The 13915-nt window shown below is 45.6% G+C and overlaps 1 protein-coding gene across 2 annotated transcripts; it reads left to right on the top strand.

The window, feature by feature from the left end:
- Positions 1 to 1096: 1096 nt before the first annotated feature.
- On the top strand, positions 1097 to 6904 carry LOC139158615 (glutamine-rich protein 2-like). Of its 2 annotated transcripts, XM_070735946.1 has the most exons (4): positions 1097 to 1485; positions 2282 to 2400; positions 4656 to 6167; positions 6267 to 6904. In XM_070735946.1, the coding sequence occupies exons 1-4, from the start codon at positions 1299 to 1301 to the stop codon at positions 6480 to 6482; spliced, it is 2034 nt and encodes a 677-aa protein (XP_070592047.1). In that variant the 5' UTR covers positions 1097 to 1298; the 3' UTR covers positions 6483 to 6904. The 2 variants fall into 2 exon arrangements, with proteins under 2 accessions (XP_070592047.1, XP_070592042.1); XM_070735941.1 differs by having other exon boundaries at positions 1239 to 1485; positions 4656 to 6904.
- The last annotated feature ends 7011 nt before the right edge of the window (positions 6905 to 13915 follow it).

The following is a 13915-nucleotide window of genomic DNA, read 5'->3' as shown; positions in this document are numbered from 1 at the left end:
CTTATTTCCAAATAATATCCGCTGGTAGTCTTCACAGTATGATAAAACTGAAATTATGCTGTCAATGAGACAGCAGGGGTAGGGTGGGTTATGTATACAGGTAGTCCCCGACTTACGATGGGGATCCGTTCCCACAGCCTGTTGTAAGCCGAGTTTGGTGTAAGTCGGAATATTCCAATTTACATGAATATTCTGACTTACATTGCGGCGGCAGCTTCTTCAAGGAACCAACAGCCGGTCCTTCTTGGCACTATGTTGCTGCAGCCTCTGAGGCTGCCGCCGCCACCACCTCCGTTCAGGCAAGGGGATATCCGTGGTGGGCAGCCTTGGAGGCTACAGCAATGCAGCACCGAGAAGGACCGGCTGTTGGTTCCTTGAAGAAGCCGGTCCTACTCAGAGCTGCGTTGTTGTAGCCTCCAAGGCAGCCCACCGCGGAGATCCCCTCGCATGAACAGAGGCGGCGGCAGCCTTGGAGGCTGCAGCAACGCAGCACCGAGAAGGACTGGCTGTTGGTCCCTTGAAGCCACCACCGCCTCCTTTCGGGGGAGGGGATTTGCGCGAGGTCTCCAAAGCCACCACCCACCATGGAGATCACTTCGCCCAAATGGAGGCAGCGACGGCAGCAGTGGCTTCGAAGATGTCCCCGGGTCGTCGTAATGACGAAACGTCGTACGTCGGGGATGACATAACCGGGGACTACCTGTAGTCTGCTTTTGTCTTGTCTATGGTTTTCTCTTTAATTTACCATTTTTTTGGCCTGTTTTGATGATGTATGTAAAGATGCAACTATCGAGAAAATGGCCAAATTGACATGAGTATTCCAAGGTCATTTACAGGGTGAGGGTTGTCTGTAAGATCTTGTTTATTCAGCTTGTATTTGGTGTTCAGATTCTTTTTGCCAATGTGAAGAACAGAGCATTTGTTGGTTGAGATTTGAAGTTGCCAGATGTTTGACAATTTGGACACAAAGTCAAGGTCTTTCTGGAGAGTAGCTGTGTTATCGGTGGCGTTGAAAAGTTTTACATCATCGGGGAAGAGAACACAGTTGTTTGTAATGTGATCACAAAGGTCATTTATGTAGAGTATGAAGAGTGTTGGTCCAAGTAGGCTGCCTTGGGGAATGCCACTAATTTGGCCTCTGCAGATCCCCAGGTGCAGATACTGCTGGGTGAATTTTCATTTCAGCCAATTAACCTCCCCCCCTTGCTCTTTTAATAGTTCCAGTTCTCCCACCCTTCCGTTTTTACCAGCAGTAGCAGTTTGTTGGTGCAGCATTCGTTTATTTGGCTGCTACAACCATGGAGTGGGGTTGTAGTGGCTCCCTAAATTTAGTAATCCTAGTGATTCTGGGGTTATGTCAAGGGAAAGTAGACATCTGGAAAGCTGGCACGGAAGCCATCCAGTATCACTATAATTGCAGAGATGATGGTGTGCAATTGCTTGTGTTTCCAAGTCACAGCCAAGAGATCCGCTTTAAAGTTGTGGGTAAGTACAATAGTCTGCTATCCTGCAAAATACTTAATTGGAGTTGCAACATCTCTTATAACAAAAGGATACTTGGGTCTGTAGGGGACTGTAGTAATTCTTTTCTGGTTTGGTGTGGTGGCTACTCCTATATTTAGTAGTTACTATTATTGAGCAAAAGGAAGTTAGACAACTTTCTTCCTGTGAATGAACAGTTGATATCAAGTTGACTCAGAATATCTAATTGCTATTTCTACAACTTAGAATAGATGTAGGCTTTCCTTTCTAAGGAGAGATATGTTAATTTAAAGAAGCCAGCAAGCAGAAGGAGCCTGGCAATACTTTTTCCAACTAACTTTATTAAAAGGCATCACCTTAAGCCTCCTTTCACCCCATATATTTTATTCTCTGTTGTTTATTGGCCAGGGTCACCCATTTATATGATTTACAAATCCTTATACCTGGACCAAACAAATTAATTTGTGACTATTGTAGCTTCTTCTTTCCGGGAGGGAACTTCAACACCCCGAATTCTCCAGCCCACATGGAATTCTGTAAATTATAGTCCAAAATTAGTTGTTTAACTGTACTGTGGAGGAAGCTCCAAGAATTCATAACAAATACAAATTACAGAAATTAAATTCTTCAATCTGCTTCTAGCCTTTATATCTCTTCAAACAATGGTGGGGTGTTGTTATGATGACCATGTAAGTAATCTAAAGAACACATAATAACAGAGCCTATTAATGCTACTGCCTTTGGAATCTTTTTGAATAAAAAGGCCTTTCATATTTAATGCATTAATTTTTTTCAACAGATGAATTTAGGAAAGCTTTTGAAGTTTCCAATTGTACCATCTGTCGTCACATGATCACGTCACATAATAGGACAGTTGCCTTCTTTGCTGGCTATGGTGGCCATGGTGTAATATATAAGGTGAGACTTTGCTAGAAAATGCTGGGGGTGGGGGAGGGGATCTGAATTTCTACCTAGAAGAGCTTTTCCCAATCAGATATTTTAGGCTTACATTTGCATCAACCAAAAACAATGTTGGCTAGGAATTAGGAGAATTGCCACCCCCAAATCTCAGCAGGCTGGGAAAGGCAGAAATATAATTTATGTAGACACCTGTCTGCATCCCCCCAACCCCCAAATATACAGGCAATGCAAAAATCACAGGGATTGATTTCTGAAACACAGAAGCTAGAGTTGCTATCAAACTAATCAGACCAGCAGGGATTCAGTTCATTCTAAGAAACTGAAGAGAGAAAAGGTATTGGACAACCCTCTCTCTAATTAACATCAAGGTAAAGTGAAACAGGGGAATTCTGTTATTACCATATTGTGTTCTTAGCCGTACAGAGAAGTAGTTTCTTGGTCTGCTCTACCCAATAGGGCTAATGGGTCCCCTACAGCGGTAGCAGATTCTAAAACCCTTTGCAACCAGTTCACGTACATGTGTGATGCCTTTGCACATGCACAGAAACCTCCAGGGTGGGTAGAGCATCCCACCGGCACTACTGGTTCGCAGAACTGGGCCAAACTGAGAACAACCTACCACTGACCTACAGGTTCCTTTTATTCACATATCAAAAAGAGGAACAAGTTGTGTTAAAAACAATAACGGAAGAGAAATTCCATAGTTGCAAGCTACCATCATGAAAGATGGGAGAGGTCCTTGCCAATTTTACTGTTGAAACATTTTCTGAAACATAGCAATTAATGTAAAAACATTCAAAGAGATTTAAATAAAATTTAAGTGTGTATCTTTCTGTGTGTATGTGTATTCACCATCATCAGGCTGAAGTTCCAAGCTTCGTGTTGTTGTAAAATGGAATGTTTGCAACTGTCATTTCTTCCTAGTATATAGTGTGGGGGTGGAGATTTGGTTTGAATGTAGCAAATAGATTGGGTGATTATGTTTTAGTGATCTGATTGGTTGCTGTAATCATAATTATTAGAAGGATTGACATGGTGATTTTTATGAAGTGTTTTTTGTTTAAGGCTGGTTTCCAAATTTACAAGGTAAAGGTTGCAGGTTCAAGTCCCAGTGGGTGTGGCTAGCTGACGAGGCCAAAATAAGGCCAAAATAGATCTATCCTAGTCTCCCTTAATTTTCAAATTCAGCAAAAAAACATGTGACATACAGTGATCCCTCGATTAGCACGGTCTCGATTAGCGCGAAACGCTGCAACGCGGTTTTTCAAAAAATATTAATTAAAAAAATAAAATATTAAAAAATAAAAAAAAAGTCCACGCTAGTTCTCTCTCTCTTTCTCTCCCTGTTGCCGGCGTGGTATATGAGAGAGAAAGAGAGAGGCAGAGGTCGGGCGCATTACCGGGAGGTGGAGGCGGCGTGGGGACGCTGGGTGCCGGGGACACCGAGGAGGGGTGGACGTGGCCTCTCAGCTGCAGAGCCGAACAAGGGCGGAGGCAACGGCGGAGTCCGGCGCTGGGGCCATGCGGGGCCGCTCATCCAGGGGGGCGTGGACTGGCAAGTCGCCCTCCTTTCTCTCTCTTTCTCTCTCTTATACCACACCGGTAACAGGGAGAGAAAGAGAGAGAGCGGAGGGCACCTTGCCGGTCCACGCCCCCCTAGATGAGCGGCTCCGCATGGCCCCAGCGCCGCCCAGGCAAAGGGGAAACCCCAAGATCGCTTGCCGCTTGCCGTATTGCAGCGAAGGAGGCGAAGCAAGGCTCCAAGCTGCAATACGGCAAGCGGCAAGCGGCAAGTGATCTTGGGGTTTCCCCTTTGCCTGGGCGGCGGGAAGACCAAGGGAAGGTTCCTTCAGCCGCCCAACACCTGATCCGCTCCGCAGCGCGGCAACGGGGAAACCCCATCTTCGGCTCCTCGCTGCTTCCACGCTGCGGAGCAGATCAGCTGTTGGGCGGCTGAAGGAACCTTCCCTTGGTCTTCCCCGCCGCCCACACACAAACTCCACCATCTGCGCATGTGCGGCCATGAAAAAAATGGCGCACATGCGCAGATGGTGGTTTTTACTTCCGCACCACTATAACGCGGAAATCGATTAGCGCGGGAGGTCTTGGAACGTAACCCCCGCGCTAATCGAGAGATCACTGTATATATATATATATGTTTTTGCTGATTTTTAAAAATGAATATACAACATTTATACGATACTATCTACTAAAAGCTTATATTGTAACATTTTGGATTAACATTTTTCTAGGATGGCATACATCACATCAGAGTCCATTTAGAGGAACTAGCACAGAACGGAACAGTAGCTGCTCATGAAATCAACATGATCTGCCCCAAGCCACAGAAGAATGTCACAACCTCACATAAGAATATGCGCCGTGTGAACCAGCCACAACCTGCTGTAGTGCACCCAGGAGTGTCCCAACCCCACCTAGTTCACCCCACCCAGCCAAGACAGGTGCGCCCAGGAGTGTCTCAACCCGGCCTAGTTCACCCCATCCAGCCAGGAGAGGTGCGCCCATGGGTATTTCAACCCGGCCTAGTTCGCCATGTTCAGCCAGGACAGGTACGCCCAGTAGTGTCTCAACCCGGCCTAGTTCACCCCATCCAGCCAGGAGAGGTGCGCCCATGGGTATTTCAACCCGGCCTAGTTCGCCATGTTCAGCCAGGACAGGTACGCCCAGTAGTGTCTCAACCCGGCCTAGTTCACCCTATCCAGCCAGGAGAGGTGCGCCCATGGGTATTTCAACCCGGCCTAGTTCGCCATGTTCAGCCAGGACAGGTACGCCCAGTAGTGTCTCAACCCGGCCTAGTTCACCCCATCCAGCCAGGAGAGGTGCGCCCATGGGTATTTCAACCCGGCCTAGTTCGCCATGTTCAGCCAGGACAGGTACGCCCAGGAGTGTCTCAACCCGGCCTAGTTCACCTTGTTCAGCCAGGACAGATGCACCCCATCCAGACGGAATGGGTTTGCCCTGGAGAGTCTCAACCCCACCTATTGCTCCCCATCCATGCAGAAAGGGTTCACCCTGGAGAGTCTCAACCCGGCCTAGTTCAGCCAGGACAGGAGCGCCCAGGAGTGTCTCAACCCGGCCTAGTTCACCTCGTTCAGCCAGGACAGGTGCACCCCATCCAGCCAGGACAGGTTCGCTCTGGAGAGTCTCAACCCGGCCTAGTTCAGCCAGGACTGCTGCGCCCAGTAGTGTCTCAACCCGGCCTACTTCACCTCGTTCAGCCAGGAAAGGTGCGCCCCATCCAGCCAGGACAGGTTCGCCCTGGAGAGTCTCAACCCAGCCTAGTTCAGCCAGGACTGCTGCGCCCAGGAGTGTCTCAACCCAGCCTACTTTACCTCGTTCAGCCAGGACAGGTGCGCCCCATCCAGCCAGAACAGGTTCGCCCTGGAAAGTCTCAACCCGGCCTAGTTCAGCCAGGACAGGAGCGCCCAGGAGTGTCTCAACCCGGCCTAGTTCACCTCGTTCAGCCAGGACAGGTGCACCCCATCCAGCCAGGACAGGTTCGCTCTGGAGAGTCTCAACCCGGCCTAGTTCAGCCAGGACTGCTGCGCCCAGTAGTGTCTCAACCCGGCCTACTTCACCTCGTTCAGCCAGGAAAGGTGCGCCCCATCCAGCCAGGACAGGTTCGCCCTGGAGAGTCTCAACCCAGCCTAGTTCAGCCAGGACTGCTGCGCCCAGGAGTGTCTCAACCCAGCCTACTTTACCTCGTTCAGCCAGGACAGGTGCGCCCCATCCAGCCAGAACAGGTTCACCCTGGAAAGTCTCAACCCGGCCTAGTTCAGCCAGGACAAGTACGCCCAGTAGTGTCTCAACCCGGCCTAGTTCACCTCGTTCAGCCAGGACAGGTTCGCCCTGGAGAGTCTCAACCCGGCCTAGTTCAGCCAGGACTGCTGCGCCCAGTAGTGTCTCAACCCGGCTTACTTCACCTCGTTCAGCCAGGACAGGTGCGCCCCATCCAGCCAGAACAGGTTCGCCCTGGAGTCTCAACCCGGCCTATTTCAGCCAGGACTGCTGCACCCAGTAGCGTCTCAACTCACCTAGTGCATCTCATCCAGCCATGACAGGTTAGCCCTGGAAAGTTTCAACCCGGCCTAATGCGTCCCATCCAGCCAGGACTATACCCACAATATGGGGAGGGGAGATGAAGCCTCATGCCAAAGCTGAGGAACACTTCTAGAAAGAAGTCCTGAAATTTTTTGAGCTCCACCTTGGCCCAACTGAAAAGTTATGATATCAGAAAAAAGTGCAGGTTTCATCAGTTATTTGTGACAACAAATATTATTTAAAAATCTACTCAGAAGATAGAAATTAAGTTCTCATAATGAAGTTGTCATAAAGATAACTAGAAAGTAAGAATCATGTGCCATGACAAGATTCTGGAAATGCAAAAAGATTAGCAGCACTTTCCTTGTTTGGTCTATTGTGAATTTTAGAGTGTTTCTATACATTTCTATTTCAAATAAAATGATGAGTTAATTATAAATATGTTGGTTTTGAAATGAATTCCTTGGCCTCTTTTCTGTACAAAAATCTTCATAAATTCTCAACTAGTGTTAGGCGAACCGAACTTGCATAGTTTGGGTTTGTACCAAACTTTGCTATGTTCGGCATGCCGAACCCAAACCCGAACTCTTTTGAAAGTCTGTGCAAAAGTTCGCCGTTCGAACGAACTCCGCGATGCACCAACCAACAGCCTTCTTCTAAGCTGAAGCCATGCGGTCTCCGGACATAAAATGCAACGAACAGCTGTGATTGGTCATGTGATTGGATGCATGGCTGAGATTGGTCCAGAGGGACACCTGACCTTCCTCTATAAAAGGCAGGACTATGCGGCCCATAGCTATTGAAAGATATAGTAGTTAGTTAGGGAAAGTGCTGCTGCTGCTACTGACAGGGAGATTTCTCAACTGTGACATTGTCTTCAAAAGCCATCCAAGGTAAAGAAAGAAGAAAACTTGTGTGGGCAGGGGGCATACCAACATAGCAATCCAGCCAGGGCACCAGAAGAAACAGAGTTTGGGGGGCAGGGGGGCAGTTCCTCTCTCCCCCAATTGCAGTTTTCCTGTTTGCCACTCTTATTTTGGGGGCAAAGCCAGGCAGCCAGCCAGGAGACAAAAACAAACAGACTTTTGTGAGCAAGAGGGCAGTTCTCTCTACACCAGTTTCCAGTTTGCCAGTGTGCCAGTCTTGTCCTGGGGGCAAAGCCAGCCAGCCAGGGCACCAGAAGAAAAAGTTTTGTGAGCAAGAGGGCAGTTCCTCTCTACACCAGTTTCCAGCTTGCCAGTATGCCAATCTTGTCCTGGGGGCAAAGCCAGCCAGCCAGGACACTAGAAGAAAAAGCTTTGTGAGCAAGAGGGCAGTTCCTCTCTCCCCAAGTTCCAGTTCTAAAGTGTGCCAATCTCATCCTGTGGGCAAAGCCACCAAGCAATTAAGCCAAGCCAAGAAAAGAAAAATACTTTTTGAGGGCCTGTCTTGCTGCATCTGCTGGGTGCCACTGAAAGGGAAACCAAACCTGTATAGTTCTGGTACGTAAGGAATTTTGTTACTGTAGAAGTGATACATCAGGGCTTTCCAGTAATTAAAAGGGGCCGGTCAGTCTTGCATTGCTACTACTGACCTCTGGCACTTGTAATTTTGGGTCAACCACAGGGCCACTTTCTTTCTCTGCATTTCCTTTTTCTATCTAAAAAAAAGCCACTAGAGCTCTCTGTCAATTTAATTTTGGGTCAACCACAGGGCCACTTCCTTTCTCTGCATTTCCTTTTTCTATCTAAAAAAAAGCCACTAGAGCTCTCTATCAATTTAATTTTGGCTCAATCAAAGGGACACTTTCTTTCTCTGCATTTCCTTTTTCTATCTAAAAAAAGCCACTAGCCTGGGAGAAATGGTATTATTGGTTTAAGCAAAGAAAATATCTAAAAATTATCTACAAAGAAGCCGATCCAAGAATAACATCAAGTAAAATTAACAACTCATGAGACAAATTATATTATACTTGGTACGACTTACAGAAGACACCGATCGACAAAACTCTTAGATCTTAAATAAACTCTGTGAACAAACCTTTAAATTATTAAATTATTGATTAATGGGACAAAAACGAATATGATGGTTCAACCTCCTGAAATCAAGAATGGCTCCACCCAAAGACATGGGGACCAAGAAAAGGATGGAATAAAATCCTGATCCAGCTTCAAGATCCAGGACCAGCTGAATGGCACTGATGTGCAGTAAGTGGTCATGAGGCGTTTCTTGGTTAAATTGTTAGACATAGGGCACTGAATAAAGAATAGTGGGGGAGGGGAGAGAAATTCTAGGGAGAGGCCAAATTTCACCATCTCCCTCACCCACACATTTGGTTTCCTCCCATTGGTTCGCAATGTGGTTTCCAACCATTGGTTCGCAAAAAGAGACAGGCGACCACCAATGGGAGGATCCAGATCCAATGGTAACTCACTTAGTGCATTGGAAGAAATGACCTCCTCCACCTCAAAATGGCCGCTTGGACCCTCTGCCTCGAAAGGACTGGTTTTGAAAGGACCTCTGCCTCCACCCTGAGAAATTTTGTTGTCTGGGAAGGGCAGAGGTCTGGACAGTGGGATGAAAGGGTCTACTAGGAGGAGAAGCAGCTTGAGTATTACTTCTGCGAGATGTTGCAGGTAATATCTTGTGTTTGTCTTTGTCCTCTGTCTGTAATGGGTCCAGGTATGCGCCAAAGAGATTTATTTATTTATTTATTTATTTATTTATTTATTTATTTATTTATTTATTTATTTATTAGATTTGTATGCCGCCCCTCTCCGAGGACTCGGAGATGTTGGCCATCAAAGGGAGATGTGGCGAGCTTCCATTTATGCTTGGCATCAGCTGGCAAGAGCGCAGCCAAAGTAGTCTGTGGGCTATGACTGATGTGGCCCATGGTACGGGAGGCGAACCTGGCTGCTTGCAGGGAGGCGTCCGCTGCCAGTATCTTAGCTATGTCCTGGTGAGATTTGGTATCAGCCACTGGAATCCTTTCCTGCAAGTCTCGTAACCAGGTTAAGTTAGCTCTAGAAAAGAAGGAAGCCGAAGTGGCTGCTCTTACTGCCCAGTTGCCTATCTGATGATTCTTGACAAGGGTTTGCTTGAGTCTCTTGTCTTTCAGTCGTAACAGCTCTGCAGCATCGCCAGGAAGGTTGGTGAGTGAGAGGACAGCTGTAATTGGGGTGTCCAGTGCTAGGTTATTGAGCAAAAGGGCTAATTCTGGAGCAACGTTAAAGAACTTCCTATTATTGGCCAAGGGGAGAGCCCCTGCAGAAGATTGCCACTGCCCATGATCCATCTGGACAAAGAGGGGCAGACATGGGATCACCTGGGCCTCCGGGGTAGACAGGGAGAAAAGGGGATTAATCTCTGACCCAGGGGTGGTAGAGGGAGCTGCAACATGAATGTTGGCAGCTTTGCGAGCTTTAAATAAGAGGGAACAGAAGAGAGGCAGAAGGAACAATCCTATGGTTGCCAAGGATTCTGGGGCTATGCCTTCATCATCAGACAGCTCTATATCTGGACTTCTTTATCCTCTTCAGGAGGGTCCCTGAATTCTGCTGCATAAATGGATTAAGGCCAGGCACCGCAAAAAACAAAAGCCAAATTGCTGCCATCGGGAGGATTTCCGCTTCGGCGACTCCAGTTGCCGTGAAGGAAAGCACTCAGAGAGAGGCTTAGAAGGCACAGGAAAGCAGAGAAACCCTTTCCCAACCTGGCTCATGTCAGCAACGTTGGCAGAACGGCTGGCTGGCCCAGGGGGAAGGGTGTGTGGGAGGACGAACCTCCCTTCACCCCTGGAAGCCCTCCCTGAGAAGCGGTTAAGGTGAGAAAGAAAAGTTTTCCTTCTTACAGAAAAAGATAGAATACAAAATTATAGACCAATATGTTTATTAAATGTAGATTACAAAATTTTCACTTCTATTTATGCATTTAGACTTTTACAAATTCTAAATGAAATAATACATGAAGATCAGAACGGCTTCCTGCCGGGTAGACAAATAAAAAATAATTTAAGAATGATTATCAATACATTAGAATTTTATGAACAACATCCAGAAAGCAAATGTCATTGGTATTTTTGGATGCGAAAAAAGCCTTTGATAATGTGGATTGGACATTTATAAAAATGCAATTAAATAAAATGAAATTTGGAACAAAATTAGTTAACATAATAGATGCGATATATTCAAATCAAACAGTTAAAATTAAATTGAACAATGAAAAATTAGATAGTTTTGAGATTTTCAAAGGTTTTAGACAGGGTTGTTCTCTTTCACCATTACTGTTTATTTTAACTTTGGAAGTTTTATTAATAAAGATAAGAGCAAATAATAAAATTAAAGGATTAGAGATTGGAAAAGAAACTTACAAAGTTCAAGCTTTTGCTGATGATGTGGTTTTTATTGTAGAAAATCCTATAACGTCAATCCCAAATTTAATAGAATTTATATGGATGTGTTGCAGGCTTAAAAATTAATAGAAATAAGACACAAATATTAATTAAGAATACGACAGATATACAAATAAGACAATTGGAAAATTTGACGGATATGAAGATAGTAAAGAAAGTGAAATATTTAGGTATTTGGGTTATAGCTAAAACAATATCTCTAAAAAATGACAATTATATGAAACTCATTGGTGAAATTAAAAAGAATTTAGAAATATAGAATAATTTACAATTATCCTTCATAGGGAGAATTTCAACAATTAAGATTAATATTTTACCCAAAGTATTGTTTTTATTCCAGGTTATTCTGATAAATCCTGGAGGAAAATTTTTTAAAGAATTAACAAAGATTGTTAAGAAATTTTTATGGCAAGGGAAAAAGGCAAGAATAAAACTAAGTGCTTTAGAAGATATTATAGAAAGAGGAGGACTTGCTCTCCCTAACTGGAAGTTATATTACCAGATTGCAGCCTTATCTTGAATTAAGGATTGCAGCCTTATCTTGAATTAAGGCTAACTTTGGAAAATAGAAGATTATTGAATTTGGAGGGCCATGATCTTATGCTTGGCTGGCATGCCTTTATATAGTATGATAAGTATAAAACACATTCTTATTTTTAAAAACATACAATGAGAAAAGCATTATTAGATGTTTGGAAGGATATAAAAAAATATCATTTCTTAACAATTCCAGAATGGATTTCTCCAATAGAAACAATTTGCCACCCTAACTTAACTCAAGAAGGAAAGATATGGAAATACAAAGAATTAATAGATGAATAAATGAAATTGAAATCTAGACAAAAGTTACAAGATGAGGGAGTACCAATAGATTGATGGCAATACATGCAGATTCAGTCCAGATATCAAAAAGACATCAAACCATATATATTCAGGAAAGGGGAAAATTATTTAGGAAACATGTTAATTACAAGCCAGAGGAAATTAATAGGAAAAGTATATAAATATTTGATTAGTTTTAAAACTACCAATTTGATCTTAAAAGATAATATGATAAGTTGGTGTAAAAATTTAGGAAAAGAAATTGACTTAGATACTTGGGAAAGAGTCTGGACATATACAGTGATCCCCCGCTCGTTGCGAGAGTTCCGTTCCAGGACCCCCCGCAACGAGCGGGTTTTCGCGAAGTAGCGCTGCGGAAGTAAAAACACCATCTGCGCATGTGCAGATGGTGTTTTTACTCCCGCAGCGCTAGCGAGAAGCCGAAGATTGGGGGCGGCGCGGCTGTTTTAAAACGTCGCCGCCGGCATGGGGGGCTTCCTAGCAGCCCCCCAAACCCGGGTTGGGGGTCCGGGGGGTGCTGGCAAGCCCCCCATGCCGGCGGCGACATTTTAAAACAGCCGCGCCGCCCCCAATCTTCGGCTCCTCGCTAGCGGGCAGGCAGGCGGCGGACAAGCCGTTTGCTGGCGCTGGCTCTCGGCGCTTTCGAGCTGAGTCCTGGAGCGAATTCGCTTCAGGACTCAGCTCAAAAGCGCCGAGAGCCAGCGCCAGCGAACGGCTTCTCCCCGCTGGCTCTCGGCGCTTTCGAGCTGAGTCCTGGAGCGAATTCGCTTCAGAACTCAGCTCAAAAGCGCCGAGAGCCAACGCCAGCGAACGGCTTGTCCCCGCTGGCTCTCGGCGCTTTCGAGCTGAGTCCTGGAGCGAATTCGCTTCAGGACTCAGCTCAAAAGCGCCGAGAGCCAGCGCCAGCGAACGGCTTGTCCCCGCTGGCTCTCGGCGCTTTCGAGCTGAGTCCTGGAGCGAATTCGCTTCAGGACTCAGCTCAAAAGCGCCGAGAGCCAGCGCCAGCGAACGGCTTGTCCCCGCTGGCTCTCGGCGCTTTTGAGCTGAGTCCTGAGCTCAAAAGCGCCGAGAGCCAGCACCAGCGAACGGCTTGTCCCCGCTGGCTCTCGGCGCTTTCAAGCTGAGTCCTGGAGCGAATTCGCTTCAGGACTCAGCTCGAAAGCGGCGAGAATGAACGGCGTGGGCGGGCGAAGGGCGGGCGGCAGCGAGGAGTTTGCGTGGGCGGTGGGGAAACTCCTTGCTGATGCCCGCTGCTCGCCCTCCCGCCAGCAAGAGGGGGAAGACCCAGGGAAGCCGCCCAGCAGTTGATCTGCCGGGCCCCATCTACGCATGCGTGCCCATAGAAAAAAAGGGCACGCATGCGTAGATGGTGTTTTGACTTCCGGGTTCAAAAATCGCAAATTACCCTGTTCGCAATGGTTGGGGACGCAATAACCGGGGGATCACTGTAATTGGAAAATAACTAAATCAGTTTCATTTAAAGAAAATCAGATTAAGATGTTTTACAGGTGGCATTTACCACCTAATAGAATCTCAAAAATGTTTCTGAACACATCTCCAAATTGTTGGAAATGTAAAAGAGAAATAGGTTCTTACTATCATCAGTGGTGGACTTGCCAAAAAGCCAAACTTTATTGGAATAAAATAGAAAGATGGATAAAAGAAATTACCCTTCAGGAGATTAGGAAAACCCCAGAATTTTTTCTACTAGGTATAACAAAATAAAAATTTAAAAAGGAAATTTATTATTTAATAACTCATATCTTGATGGCCGCCAGGATTGTATATGCACAAAAATGGAAAGAAAAAGATATCCCCAAGGAGGATGACATACTGAAGAAAATCATAGAGTGTGCAGAGATGGACATGGTGACGAGGCGGTTAAATAATCAAGAAGAATCAGATTTTTATAAAATTTGGGAAAGGATTTATATATGGTTGAATAAAAAGAATACTAAATGAATGGAATAGAAAGAAATATATATATGAATTGATTCTCTTACAAAAGTTTTAATATATGAAAAAATTAAAAAAACCTCTCTCTCTTTTTATATAAGAAAAGTTTTCCTTCTTCTTTTTCTTTTTTAAAATACCTGGAAGTAGAAGATTGGCACTGTAAGGCAGAGAGGGAGAGGAAGGAGAGAGCAGTAAAGTCAGGTTGAACCACACATCCTGAACTGTTGAGGACTGAGCGAAAAAGCAGAGGGATTGACA

This window comes from Erythrolamprus reginae, chromosome 1, assembly GCF_031021105.1.
Source record: "Erythrolamprus reginae isolate rEryReg1 chromosome 1, rEryReg1.hap1, whole genome shotgun sequence".
Lineage (NCBI taxonomy): Eukaryota > Metazoa > Chordata > Lepidosauria > Squamata > Dipsadidae > Erythrolamprus > Erythrolamprus reginae.
Note: the sequence above shows the minus strand (reverse complement) of the source record. Positions and strands in the feature narration are given on the sequence as shown.

What these genes read in the sequence shown, in the direction of transcription:
- LOC139158615 (XM_070735941.1), top strand. Translation starts at nt 1,299, where the DNA reads ATGGAGTGGGGTTGTAGTGGCTCCCTAAATTTAGTAATCCTAGTGATT. An exon ending in GATCCGCTTTAAAGTTGTGG is followed by an intron (nt 1,486 to 2,281) that starts GTAAGTACAATA and finishes TTTTTTCAACAG; the next exon opens with ATGAATTTAGGAAAGCTTTT. An exon ending in GCCATGGTGTAATATATAAG is followed by an intron (nt 2,401 to 4,655) that starts GTGAGACTTTGC and finishes ACATTTTTCTAG; the next exon opens with GATGGCATACATCACATCAG.